At 36.5% G+C, this 14849-nt stretch overlaps 1 protein-coding gene across 4 annotated transcripts in view; it reads left to right on the plus strand.

Annotated features, from left to right (window-relative positions):
* The window catches only part of LRRC72 (leucine rich repeat containing 72), a 41918-nt gene extending 30436 nt beyond the window's left edge, over positions 1-11482 (plus strand). For 3 of the 4 annotated variants that reach the window (XM_006929230.5, XM_045052442.1, XM_045052443.1), the window contains exons 6-9: positions 2256-2345; positions 3013-3165; positions 9716-9743; positions 11252-11482. In XM_006929230.5, coding sequence (XP_006929292.2) covers positions 2256-2345; positions 3013-3165; positions 9716-9743; positions 11252-11417 — 437 coding nt within the window. In that variant the 3' untranslated portion in view covers positions 11418-11482. The remainder of the gene's footprint in view (positions 1-2255; positions 2346-3012; positions 3166-9715; positions 9744-11251) is intronic. The other variant, XM_045052444.1, reaches the window with a different exon arrangement.
* The last annotated feature ends 3367 nt before the right edge of the window (positions 11483-14849 follow it).

Here is a 14849-nt window from a genome sequence, read left to right on the forward strand (position 1 = left end):
AATCGTAAAGATGAAATGCCTCTCAAACGATTTAATTCTATTTTTTAAAGTTAATTTAAGCAGAGGCTGGGCTAAGAGCCCAGCGTTCTGACTTGCTGTCACCTAGATTTTACTTTAGAATGAGATAAATGGTGAGCCACAATGAACGCATCAAGTCTTCAGTATTGAGGCACCTTCTTTATAAGTAATCTAACAGCAGTAAATCTAAATTGTATGTTTTGTTGAGCTGAAGCTTGGTTTTCAATTTACATAAAGAAGTTACTTAACTGAAGGCTAGGAAAAAAAGCCAAAAGAAATGAAATAGGAATGTTCTCAGAGGGAAAAGAGAATGGGAAGGGTGTACCAAGAGGAAACGTCATAGCTACATTTTCAATTTACATCACAGGCGACGGCAGACTACCCCCCCACACACACACTTTAATGTACGATAGGGTTATGAAGCATCAGATGTGATTCTCCAACACGCTAACCAAAGAATAGCCTTCCGCACTGAAGCATCTGTGACTTATTCTTCCTCCTAAACTCTCATTAAAAACAATTGTGTTTTGCTTTTACATCCTTGAAAGATGTTCTTTTCTCTTTCTGGCTCCAATGCATGATCCCTGTGGATCTTTTAAAACCTGTCCTTATTACTGGTTTAATATACATCTGTCCTATTCCCTGTTCAGTAGTAATAATTATTTGTTACCACTTCAAATTCCTTTCAAGTTAACAATTTAAACCATTTTTGTCACTCAAGAAATCTTGAAAATTTTCCGTTTCATTTTTTCCTCTTATTTCCCCCAATGCATACATATTTCCTTTCTTTTAAATTCTTTGTTGCTCCTGGATCTACATTTTTTTTTATGCCTTCCTCATTCTGATTGCTTCTGTTTATTATGTACCAGGTGTCTTCCATTGCCTACTTTAAGTCCCTGTAAAGCTCAAGTTTTTCACAGGGAATAGCTACATGTAATGGTTTCATTAGCCAGAAAAGTTTGTGTTTATATGATAAATATCAAAATGTTTTATGACCTACAGGGAAAACATCCAGATGATCAACTTTTTCAGTTTTTATCAAAATAGTTCATTGTCTTTGAAGCACTCCCCCACCTTCTTCATGTTGCCAACTGTTCTTTCCTGGGCTTATGATGCTTAAGGTTTTCATGCTTTTATCAAGCGTCTCTGTATTTTACAGTCCAATGCTAGAGCACTACTCCTAAATTTAACATGTACAGTACATGAGCCCCATTTTGTGATAGCGATGTAGTCGCACAACGGCTGGAACTCTTTCTACTACTGCCACCTAGTGGTTCTCCTCACCAGATATATCTTCCCGAAGTGTTTTTCTAGAAATTGCACGTTGGCAGAATCCAGTAGCTAAAGATATTCAAGTGGAAATCATGAAAGCTTTCTTTCACGTTGTATTAAAGTAACCCTGTTTCACACACCTAGGGAAGAAGAGGGAAGATACTTCACTCTTTCCACGAAAATAAAACTCTCACAACTTTAGTTGAAAAATTTTTTAAATGCACCTGCACGCTGATGTCTAAAGTATGTGACGTCAGAAACGCCAGGAGCTCTTCCACATGCGCTTGCCTCCCACCTCCGGCCACTGTACTAGACAGCGTGATTCATTAGGTATCACAGCACCTGCATAAAGGAAATCAGAAGCACGTGCTTCTGGCCAGAGGTAAACAAGACGCAAGAGCAGCACCTGTTCAGCTCTGCTCCTGCTGAGCTCTGAAGACGCCACTGGTATTTATGTAATCTGAACTGCGTGCAATTGTTTAAAGTGGAGGAAGAACACGATATTAGATCAGTGTACTGCATCTCTGCCCGTCTCCACACAGCCACCTTTGTGACCTTTGAGACTAGAAGAGAACGGAGGGAACAAATACTTCAGCAGACAGCAGCATTAAGGCCTCCGCAGAGCTGATACCTTGTCGTTTCTTTACTAATTAACTTATGGCCATGTTAAAATTTTCATCATTTGTGGTAGATGGGGTAGACGCTATGTCCCCAGCACCTAGGGCCATTCTTAGTATACAGTAAGCACTCAGGAAATATTTGTTGGATGAGTGTATTTAACAAATGGAAAAAAAAAGGGCCGCTCTGAAAAGTGAGTTTTAGTGGGGCCATTGGTTTGGTCCAGGGAGCAGAGTTTTACATGTTCTTATGTTTCGTATTAATTCTGCAATTTCCCATATTTTAGCAAGTGATACATGAAACCTGTTTTGAAATCTGACATCTTAACTTGGATTCTCTCTTTGCAGGTCTCTACCAAAACCCTTTGTGCCAATATAACCTGTACCGTTTATATATAATCTACCACCTTCCAGGAGTAGAGTTGCTTGATCGAAATCGTAAGGACACCTCTTGCAGAGAAATAAGTGAAAGGCAGTCTTCTAGCTCACTAGCTTAAAAATGCTGAAAGTCTTTGAAAATAATTTTCTTTATAAATGGACTTTCAATTATTTATTTCCAAAATGTTTGCTCTGAAATTTTCCCTAGCTTAGGAATTATTTCTCTTGATCACTGTATTGAAAAGACCATCTAACTGAGCATAAGGATTGGTCTCCTTGCCCTGATTTTGACATAAATGTGTTGGATGCCAAATCATTTATCTCCAGCATTTTAGTGTTTTATCTCAAAAATGAGAGAAATGGACTAAATCTCTTAAGGCCTATTTAAGTTCTAAAAATCGTTTTCTTTGAAATCCTGTAAATATATATATTAAGACATATATAATCAATGATAATTTCTTTGTGAATACACCTTTAGACATTGTAGATGAACTAGTATGTCCATTTATATGAACCACAAAAATAACCTCACCATGTTACATTTTACCCTTTAGGGGGCCTCTTTTACCTCCAAGGAAATAACTGTGATAGCCCTTCGCAGTTCTGACAGGATGTTCACATATGACATAGTTCAGATAAACACATTTTTCCAAGTGCTCAATTATTTTCTGAATCTCTCTGCTTCTCTATAATGCTACGAAGTAACATTACTATTTGCATTTGTCAGAAGTTACAGAGAAGGAAAGAAGATCAATGATCACCATTTTTAATCACAAAAAGGCTCATATTGTTCAATCAATAGCATTCAGAGGAAAAGTAGATGCCTCCTGGAATCCTAGATCACCGTTTAAGCAAAAAACAGCTCAGAGAATACCTCCAGGTATTTTGAAAACAGAAGAAAAATGAAATTAAAATTCCTCAGACTTTTGGTTACTTTGATTATAATAATAATGGCTGCAATTGACAATAAGCTAAGCCCCTACATGGTGAATAAATATTCTCCAATTTTATTAGTCCAATTAAAGTGATATGCAATTTTATCTGTTGATGTATATTAAATTAAATGAGGTAATGTGATAATAATGAGATATTAACTTGAAATTCTTCCTTTAGGGTCTAGTGAGTATAAAAGTCTCAGTAAATAAGCTTTGTTTATTATTATTACCACTATCACTGGACAATTTCACCAATTAAAGCTATAAGTTGTTGATTATATGGCAAAAATATTAAGAAGAAATAAAGATCATCTACAATTCCTTCACCCAGAAATAATCACTGTTACTATTTAGGTTGGATTCATATACACACACTCATTATACAAAAGTAGAATTTGAATATTTTCAGTGATGTTTCATTAGAAATTAATTTCTTACATGTAACAGCAATCCAACTTCACTGACTTAAGCAAATAGAGACTTTTCTCACACAGCAAATAGTACAAAGAGAGGGTGTTTAGGGTTAGTGCAAAGTTCAATGATATCATCAGTATTTAAGAATACATCTATCTTTTGTTCTATTCATAGTGTGATTTATGGTTACAAGGTGACTGCTATACAGCCAGGCCTCACAAGGAGGTACAAAAAAAGATGCAAAGACAAAACCCTTTTACTCATGACACTGTGCCAAAGAGATGACATAGATTTGCAAAACCACGAGCAAAAAAAAAAAGAAAAAAAATTTCTAGAAATGAAGGAAAAAAATATTAAAATGGAAAAAGATTTTGAAGAAATTACCCAGAATGTAGTATAGAGAAAGCAAGAGATAGAAAATATTAATTAGCTGTTGAGACAAGGAGACATTAGAAACAGAAGGTCCAGCATCAGTTTAGTAATCCTGAAGGAAAACAATAGAGAAATTGGGCATAAGTTGATGTTTGAGGTGATAACAACTGAGGATTTTCCAAATTTCACAAATGATATGAACCTTTAGATTTACCATAGAAAATTAATCCAAAGACATAAATAACATATAACAATGTCAAAAATCCACACCAAAGGCAAAATGATCTAAAAATAGAATGAAAATGTAGATTACCTATAACATAATAAGTTATAGATTCACAATAAACTTCCCAACTGCAATTATGGAAGTCAGAAGACAGTGATCCAATGCCTTTAAAAAAGAAAAATTTTTTTTAATGTTTATTTATTTTTGAGAGCCAGAGAGTGACAGAGCATGAGCGCGGGAGGGGCTGAGAGCAAGGGAGTCAGAATCTCAAGCAGGCTCTAGGCTCTGAGCTGTCAGCACAGAGCCCAACACGGGGCTTGAACTCATGGACCACGAGATCATGACCTGAGCCGAAGTCACATGCTTAACTGACTGAGCCACCCAGGTGCCCCAGATCCAATGCTTTTAAAATGCTGAGGAAAAGTAATTGTCAACCAAAAATTCTACAACTAGCTAAGCTAGTCAAAAATGAGCAAGAGGGATACCTGAGTGGCTCAGTCAGCTAAGCATCCAACTTCAACTCAGGTCATGATCTCACAGTTCCCTGGTTCGACGACCCCTGCATCCATCTCTCTTCTGTCAGCACAGAGCTGGCCTCAGATCCTCTGTCTCCCTCTCTCTCTCTCTCTCCCCCTCCCCCACTCATGCTTGCACGCGCTATCAAAAATAAAACATTTTTTTTAAATGAGCAAGAGGAAAAGAATGGCAAAATTAAGACTTTCCTATCAACTTTTTAATGTGAAAATTTCAAAACATAGGAAAAGTTGAAAGAATGTCACTTGAAAATTTCAAAACATAGGAAAAGTTGAAAGAATGTCACTTACATATTCAATAATTGTTAATATTCTGTCGGATTCACCACCCTTCATAAATGAGGCTTTGCCTTTTTATTCAAGAACGACCTCCTCAGAAGCTTCTACTTACATCTGATTGGCCATCCCCAATCTCCATGTTAACTGGAAAGCCTCAAAATACCACTGAACCATTTAGATGTTTCAGTAACAGGTATCACGACTCTTCACTTCTAAATAATTTAGCCTCTAAGTTTAAAAATAAGGGCATTCTTCTATATAGCCCCAATGACATTATCATACCTAAAAAACTAACTATGAGTGTACTCATACTATTTAATACATAACAATACATATTCAAATGTTCCCAGTTGTTCCAAGATGGCTGCTATAGCTGCTCTTTCAAACCAGAATCCAATTAAATTTCCTAACAACATGTGGTTGTTATGGACCTTTACTCTTTTTAAATTTAAAAATTTTGCAATTTGTTTCCACGACTCTTTTAGGGACCAGGCCAGTTAAATTGTAGAATGCATCAATTTGTATGACTGTTTCCACAAGATGTCATTAAACTTGTCCCTTTACCCACTGCATGTCCCAGAGAATGGAAGAAATGTCCATAGGACATGTTCTAGATGCAGTAGAGTGTAGAGCAGTGGTTCTCAAAGTGTGGTTACTAAACCAGTAACAGCAACATCGCATAAGAACTTGTGACCAATACAAATTCTTGTCCCAAAAGAGATCAACTAAATTAGAAACTCAAAGATGGGACCCAGAAAGCTGTTTTAACAAGCCTTTCAGGTGACTCTGATATACACCCCAGTTAGAGAACAACTAGCATAGAGGCAAGAACACAAGATTTGGGATCAGATTCCCCCTAGGTTTGAATACCAGCTGTGCTAGTAAGTAGAAGTTTTATTAATCTTGACCCTAATTTGTTTCAGCTTTCTGATTTATAAAACTAGGGACAGACAATATCTTCCTCTGGCTGTCACGACTCTTATACACACACTCATTATATACACACACTGCCACCACCTGATCTGACACATATGAAGGACGTGATAAAAACTGAACTGTTCTATTAGTCTCCTCCTAGGTTTTTTCTTTCACTTCATGTAAGATACCCAAACTGAATGTTATCAGATTAGTGCAAGTGAGCCATGCTATGGCAGGATGTGAATCTCTGGATAGAAAATCTCCACTCTTAAAAATAGGTAACACACTCTTAAAAACAATGTAAGACATTCCATCTGTTTTTCAGCGCTACTGTTATTACAAGTATGAGGAAGACGGTTGAACACTACCTTTAGCACTTTACCTTTCTTTAGTGCAACGAGATTGCAGAAAAAAACTATTATCCTTTTGTTCTCTTTATTACTTTTCATATTAAACCTCAAAAAATGAAATCAGAGGAAGAAAGAATACGGAGAGTGTTTCACTGCACCTGAGAGTTGTTCTTCTGAATTCATAGCTATGTTATCTATAGCCCTCCTAAAACTTAGGATGACCCTAATCTACTCATTTCCTACAAAATGCCAATATATCAGAGCAACTAAATAGTATTTTTAGCCCAATACTTTAGCCTGGCTTACTTTAGCTTATCTTAATAACTGAACATGTACAATGAAACTAATAAAACCCACTATGTAAGTTTTTTAAAATATGTCTTACAGTTTTATAGTTTCTATATTTGTTTTGATATAAATCTCATCTTGCTCTGACATGCACATTTAGGACTCTGAATTCTTTAACTGGGAAGAAACCATACTTAAAATTGTTCATAAGGTAATTTTAACACCACGTTTTGATTTCATTATCTTTAACCTTATACTGGGAAAGAAACCAATTATATTCTAACAGCTTGAGAAGTAAGGTCAACTTGTAGTTTCTTCAAATGCCACCTATCCATCCTTGTAAAATGGGTAGAAGACATGCACCGATTTCCATTAATTATCATGCTTATTGCACGATCACCAATAACTTCAGAATCAAAACGCTGTGGGCTTTTATACGGCTTTAAGGAAGTAGACATTGGGGGATTTCCCACCAACTACCTAAGTAGGGATAGACATTGAGGGAGATTAAAATAAATGAAAATATCAATAACATTTTTAAATGACTAGTAGTGGTCTAAGTAAAACTGCTGGATTTCTGTATTTGCTCTTCTGCCCCAAACAAGATGGAACTGCAGGGCTAAGGATGATGTCCCAGAGCCTAGGCCTAGCAGCTGAGGCGTGTTACTCAGGAAGAGAGAAGAAAACAACAACAACAACAACAAAATTCATGTAGACTATTTAGCAAATGGATAGTTCACCAGAGTGGGTGAATCCAGATATAAGACAGGGAGGCCAGAATCCAGACAAAAGTAAAAATTAAAACTTTTGAGCTGGGGGATCGAAGCCTTGGGCATCCAGGCCTTAAAAACATCTCTGACTCTGAGTAGCAACGACATGAGGCACATCCAGGAAAGCAAATGCCAAGTGCTATTTGTGCATGAAGCCTCAGAGAGGTACCAGGGGTCAGTGTGAGGACTCGAGATTGGTTGGCAATTGAGAAAACTGCAGAGTCAGAAGAATTTGTGAAGGCAAAAATCAACAGTCAGCAGAGCAGGTTTTGGAAGCCATGACTGGGGGACACTGGAGTTGTGCCACAGAGCAGTCCTGTGCCAAAGAAATAAACAAAAACCATTTTCTTCAGGAGACATCATAAGGAAAAATAAATTCCAGAGAGATTAAATATCTAAATATAAATGAGTTGAAAAGTACATGGGGGAAAAAAAAACAACTTTTATAATCCCAAGGAGACAAAGTACAATCAAAGCTTTGCACAAAACTCAGGGCCATAAAAATGAAAAGTTGACAGATTTAAACTACATAAAAATGACAACCATTATATGATATAGGAACAAAATTAAAATAAAATCTTTGCAATATATACAACAGGCAAAGGCTAATTCCTATTATAGTAAAGGATTCCTATAAATCAATTTGTAAACTCCAAATTTAAAAAAAAGTGACAAAAGCTATGACCAAGACATTTAGAGAAGGAAATAAATGTGATGTCTCATAATCAGCCTTACTAGTGAGCAAATAAATGGAAAATAAAACAATGAGATATCAATTTCGTCCTGCAGATATGCAAACATTGAGAAGGTTAGTAAAGATTAAGGGAGAAAAAAGCACAACTTATAAATTATTGGTGGGAGTATAAATTAGTTCAACCTTCTTGGCCATATGGCAGCATCCACCAACATATAAAATGTGCAAACCATTCAAAACAGCATTTAAATTTGAAGCCTCTTTTGCAAAAGTATTTGCACATAAAAACAAAGATTTATGTATAAAGCTGCTCAATGAAACATTCTAAGTAAAAGAAAAAATAATGAAAACACCGAATCGTCCTTCATAGAAGAATATTAAGTGATGGAACATTCCTACAACATGAACCATTGCACTTTAGAATTATTCCATGGGGTATTGAGTATAAGAAAAATACATCATGGACTAATAAAATGCAGAGTATGACAAAATTGGAACTGAGTTCACATATGTGAGTACACATGTGTATGCACATAGGAGGCTGGAAATCTATATACAAAACTCTTAATAGTGATCCCTCTGGTAAGAGGAATGAGAAAGATCAAAGGGAGATTTCACTTTCTACTATTTTCTAGTTTATATTCATTATCAGCAAAATGAACATTTTATAATTAAAACATATAGAAGGGGTGCCTGGCTGGCTCAGTCAGAAGAGCACAGGACTCTTGATCACAGGGTCGTGAGTTCGAGCCCCACGATGGGTATAGAGATTACTTATAAATAAATAAATAAATAAATAAATAAATAAATAAATAAATAAATAAAGTAAGTAAGTAAGTAAGTTAGTAAGTAAGTAAGTAAGTAAAATGTAAATTCTTAAAAAAATGCAGCAAGAGAGACTGGGGAAATCAGAAATGGAATGATCAGCCATTTGTGAAGGGAACAATTCCATGAACTCCTCTAAGGCAGGGGCTATGTGCTCCCTGCTGCTTGTGGTATTGTGGGCTTTGGTGGCCCAACAGGTGCTGGTACATTCCACGTCTGGCCTGGCACCAGGCCTCTGGAGAGGAATGAACAAAGCAATGACAGTCTCTGGAAGATACCATAAGAAATCCCGGCTTTGTGGACTAGCCTTTGAGCTCCAAAGCTAGGGAAGATGGAGATTCTTGTGATCTAGGATTTGTTTATTCTATTTCTTTGAAGTTAATGCCAAGAATTCAAAAGGTTTAAACTGCCCTAAATAGTTCTCCTCATTTGGTCTGGTAATCCATTTATAGATTCATGTGTCTATCTGAGAAAAAGGATCACTTTCTGCACATGAGACTCAATATCATAATTACAAAAATCCCCACTTGGATTTCACTGGTAACTTAATTGATTAAGCATTCTGTTCTCAGAGTTTTGAGAACTGTATTGAATTAAAGAACTTGCTTCAAACCTAAGGCAAACCTAAGGCACTATAACTAAGAGAAAAGTTCAATTTGAGCTTAAGCGTCAAGGCATTTTTGATGGATTGAATTATTTACCTAAATGGTCATTCAAAAATCAGAGAGTTGTGCTCTAGACTTTTCCTTTATAGCACAGTTTTACTGTTTTAAAAAGCTGAATAATTATTTGAAAAATACTAACTTTGAAATGTATTTTTTTATAGATTTTTCATTTGCGAATAATGTAGACAAGTAAGTAATTTTTTAACTTTACTTTTACTATCAAATTATTTTATAATTGTATTGACTTTAAATTATCTTCATTTCCCAAATAGATTTTAATGAGTTAAAAAACGACTAACTCTTCAATAGATGAGAAAAACTGCTGTCTTTCTGTGATAAATAAGCTCAAGCTATTTATTCATATTTTACATATTTAGGTTTTTAATATTATTATAACCAGAAATAAATGAACAGCTGATTTGGTGCATAAAAAATAAAACTTAAGAATTATTAGCAAATTACAAATGTTTAATGTTCCTCTAAATATGTTCAGTGAAAGCAGATATGTAGATTAACATTTTATATTCATGGGAATTTATATTTTCAAAAGTAAATACTTCATTAAACTATGAAAAACATTTCAAATTCAAGAACATTGATGAATTTTAAAGTCATTAATTCTTTTTAAATTTTACACTTAGGTATTTTTTTTTTTCCTTTGGATTCAGGGTTGAAAAATATTATTGCCAAGAACACATAAAATATAGCATAATGTACGGGCAGCTGGATGGCTCAGTCAGTTAAGAATCCGGCTTCAGTTCAGGTCATGATCTCACAGTACGTGAGTTCAAGCCCCATGTTGGGCTCTCTGCTGTCAGCACAGAGCCCACTTTGGACCCTCTTCTTCCCCCCCCCACCTCTACACCTTTCCCCCTCACTCTCTCAAAAATAATAAAAAAAATTTTTTTAACAAAAATTTAAAAAATAACAAAATATAGCATAATGTAGAGAAATAGCAACTTTCTAATAAAATGTAGTTAAGATACTAATAAGCATATGACATCTACAAATAGTTTAATAATCTCATTTAACACTGGTTTTAAATCATGAACATATGAATGTGGAATAGCCAATCCCAAATATATTTAAAAACTGTATTTTAAAAGTAAACAATATATACAATAAAAATTGCATTCCTTAGTCTGAAAGTCATTTATCAGCAGAAGCCAAGAGTTGTTAGTGGTACTATGCTACCAATAACACAGAAAAATATGGCATTTATTTGGGGGGGAGGGGTTGTTTCCTTATTTATTTTTTAATTTAAATCCAACTTAGTTAACGTATAGTATAATAAAGGTTTCAGAGTAGAATTTACTGATTCATCATTTACATATAACACCCAGTGCTCATCCCAACCAATGCCCTCCTTAATGCCCATTTAGCCCATCTCCCCACCCAACTTCTCTCCAACGACCCTCAGTTTGTTCTCTATAGTTAAGAGTCCCTTATGGTTTGCCTCCCTGTCCATTTTTATCTTATTTTTCCTTCCCTTCCCCTATGTTCATGTTTTGTTTCTTAAACTCCACATATGAGTGAAATTCTGTATTTGTCTTTCTTGAACTAACATTTCACTTAGCGTAATACATTCTAGTTCCATCCATGTTGTTGCAAATGGTAAGATTTCATTTATTTGTTTAAATCAAAATTTCACTTTGGCTTAATGACTTTTTTGTCTGACATTACTGCCATTTTTGCAGAACTGTGTTTGATGACCCAGAAGATGCTGTATTTGTAAGGTCCATGAAGAGATCAGCTATGGCTATTACCTGCCTCAACTGGGACACAGTTCCAACACGAGAGGAAAAATACCTTGATGAAAAAGGCACAGAATCTGCTCAAATGCTCACCATTACATTGAGATAAACCCTGGTATCTGTAGAAAGCCTAGTGGTTTCCAGTTCTTCATTAAACTTCTCTGTGATTAAGTATATTGTATGTTTAGTATATTATTTGAAATATGTAAATGTAAACAGAAACACCAATAATACAATTCCTACACATTTTAAATTTTTGCTGAAGTAATACACGTATATGGAAATGTACACAAATCATTAAATGTTCAGCTCAACAGTTTTCAAAAAATGAACATGTTCGGGTAACAGCAGTCCTAGAACAAGAAATAGACTATCACCAGCACGTGAAGTTCCTCCTCACTCCCGTTACCACTCTTATTACCTATTACCTAGCCACTGTTATGATATCTAAACCATAAATTAATTGTGTGTGTCTTTGAAAGGCATATAAATGGAATCACAAAAGTTGAATTACTTTGTGTCTGGCTTCCCTTACTCAACAGCCCTATCATTCTCATTGCTGTACGGTATTCCATTGTATGATCATCCCACAACTTATTTTATCCAGTCTATTGTCGTTTTATCTCACCTTTGAAAGCATTTGCCAGTTCTGCGTGTGGGCTAGTGGTCTGAGCTGTGCCTATCCTGAAACCTGCTGCTGGAGGAAAGAGGAACCAGAAAAGCTTTTAGCAGTTGCCTGGTACTGAGAGACAAAATGCATTGCTGGTTTTCCCCAGCTAAGCTAAAGAGCTAGATCAAAGCTTACAAAGAGCAGAGTGACATTTCCTCCTATCTGGTGATGCTGAGACACCACCACAGTGTGGGCACTATAGGTGGGGCTGAAATCAAAATAGGCAAGGGACAAAAGCCCTAGAGGGAATAGTGAACCGTCCTTGAGAATCTGTAACCTCCTTTCACCTGTGGGCACTTAGGATTCTGTACAAAGCCAGAATCTGGAAATTCAGCCATGATCCTTGGCAGAGGGTTATACTTGGGGGAAAGAAAAACCAGAGATTTGGGCATTGATGTAGACAAGTGGTGCAAGACAAAAGTTACAGTGCGTGGCTTACAAGATTTGGTTGTGGTAAGAGCTGAAATGTTCTCTTGTTGTCTCTCCTGGATCACTTCTGCAAGAAGCCAGCTACCACGTCATGAGGACACTTACACAATCCTCTGGAGAGGCTCAATGGTGAGGAACTGAGGTCAACTTCAAAAAGCCAGTGAGAGACTGAGTTCTATTGTCAACAACCATAAGAAAGAGCCATCCTGAGAGCAGATTCTCCAGATCTAATTAAACCTTCAGATGACTGCAGCCCTGGCCAAGAGCTGCACCACACCCTCCTGAGAAACCCCAAGCCAGAACCACTCAGTTAAGCTGCTCCTGGGTTTCCAGCCTACAGAAACTATATGAGATAATGATTATTAATGCTTCCAGCTGATCGATTTCAGTGTAATTTAAGCGTCCTTGATACAGCAACAGATAACAGAATAACTTGGTATAATCCATGGTGCTAAAAGTATTTATGGTAGGTAAGGATGATTTGTGAAGTCTGGCAAACTCTAAGAAAGGCACAGTGCAGCCTCAAAAGGTTCTTGAATAAGGCCATACCACCTTCAGCAGAGAGCTAGTAATTGTTCAAATAGCAGTTTTAGGCATGCTATTGCATCCATCCTAGTACAAAGAATCTGATCAAAGAACATCAGGCAACTCTGACTAATGTTACTCATCAGAAGTGGAGCACTATCAGACCCACTAAGCAATAATGTTGAGCAGGCAGAACAGCAACCTATTTCATGATGAAAATGGTACATTTGGGATCCAATTTAAGCTGGCCCATAAATTGCATAAGCAGTATTAATTTTGAATAGATTGCAGTAACTTTAAGATGAGATATTGTAATCTCCGGGTTAACTACTGAAAGAATTGTAAAAAAAAATATGGAGCCTGATATTTTATTTTCAATCCCACAAGCAACTGAAAAGGATGAAAAAATTATTCCAATTACAAAAATATGGCTAGAAAATTTTACTTAATCTCCTTTTTAAGGAACTAATGGAAAGATGTCTCATTTGTATGAAGAAAAAGATTTGCTTTAAAATGCACTCCTCAATGTTTTTTATTCAGTAATGAAGGGCTACGGAGTGGACGTGATTGTAATAAAACACCATTTAGGCAGAAACACAAAATAAAAGACATGATCCTTATTGAGGTAACCTAAAACTCTACCAAAATGGAACACATAGTGGAGAGGGTATTAAATTCTTTGTTTTAAGCAAAAGAGAACATGCAAGCTGATGCGGGTCAAAAGTATATTAGGATCCATCAGGAGCTCTCATGACCAGGAAAGAGAAAATATTACATAGATGTAGATAGGGTAGCGGCTAAAAGCTGCAGCTCTGGAATCAGACTCAGTTTAGCTCTTCCACTTAATAGTCGTCATTTGGACAAGTTAGCTAACTTCTGTAAGCTTTCATTTCCTCTTATTTAAAATGGCAATCATAGTTAACTCATTAAATCTCAAGGATTAAGTTACATAAATGGATGTAAGGTGTTAGGTAGAGTGGCTTTCTCAAAGTCAGTGCTTGATCTAATGGTTATTCTTATCCCGGGAGCAGCTGTGTCCTTTATGAACTCTATCTGATGTCAGAGTGAATGTTTGTGTCCACACCTTCCCCCCACCCCCTCATTTGTATATTGAAACCTACCCCTCAACATGATGGTATCCGGAGACGGGGCCTTTGGGAGGTAGTTTGGTCATGAGAGTAGAGCCCTTATGAAGGGGACTAGTGCCCTTTTAAGAGGACAGAGAGGTGGCTACCCTATTTCCACCATGTGAGGACAGAGTAAGAAGATGGCCCTCTGTAGACCAGGAAGAGGGTACTCACCCAAAACTTGACCAAGCTGGCACTCTGATCTCTTCTGGCCTCCAGAACTGTGAGAAATACATGTTTATTGTTTAAGCCGCCATAGTTTACCATAATTTGTTATATAACTGCCCAAAGTAAGACACCTGGTGCATTAGGGCTCTCCAAAGAAACTTTCCACAGAAACTGTATGTATATATATCCTATATATATCTATATCCTATATATATCTTATATATATATATTGTGAGAGAGAGAGAGAGAGAGAGAGAGAGAGAGAGAGAGAGAGAGAGAAGGGGGGAGAGAGATAGAGAGATTCAAGGACTTGGTTCATGCCATTTTAGGAGCTGACAAATCCAAAATTTGTAGGGCAGGCCTAGGTAGACTAGAAATTCAAGAATGAGTTGATGTTGTAGTCTTGAGTCACAAATCTACAAGGCAGGCCAGCAGGCCTTTTTAGGGACTTTTTATTTTTAGTGTTGGCATTTCTATGTTGCCAGCTTCTTCAGCATCACAACTGGGATATATGAGGCAAAAAACAAAAAAAACAAAAAAAACAAAAACAAAAATCTCAAGAGAACAAACTGAATGTCACTGCCTGGCTCTTGAGGTCCCCAGCCAGTCTGCCTTCTTTCTC

The sequence above is a fragment of the Felis catus genome, chromosome A2, assembly GCF_018350175.1.
Source record: "Felis catus isolate Fca126 chromosome A2, F.catus_Fca126_mat1.0, whole genome shotgun sequence".
NCBI classification, from domain to species: Eukaryota; Metazoa; Chordata; class Mammalia; order Carnivora; family Felidae; genus Felis; species Felis catus.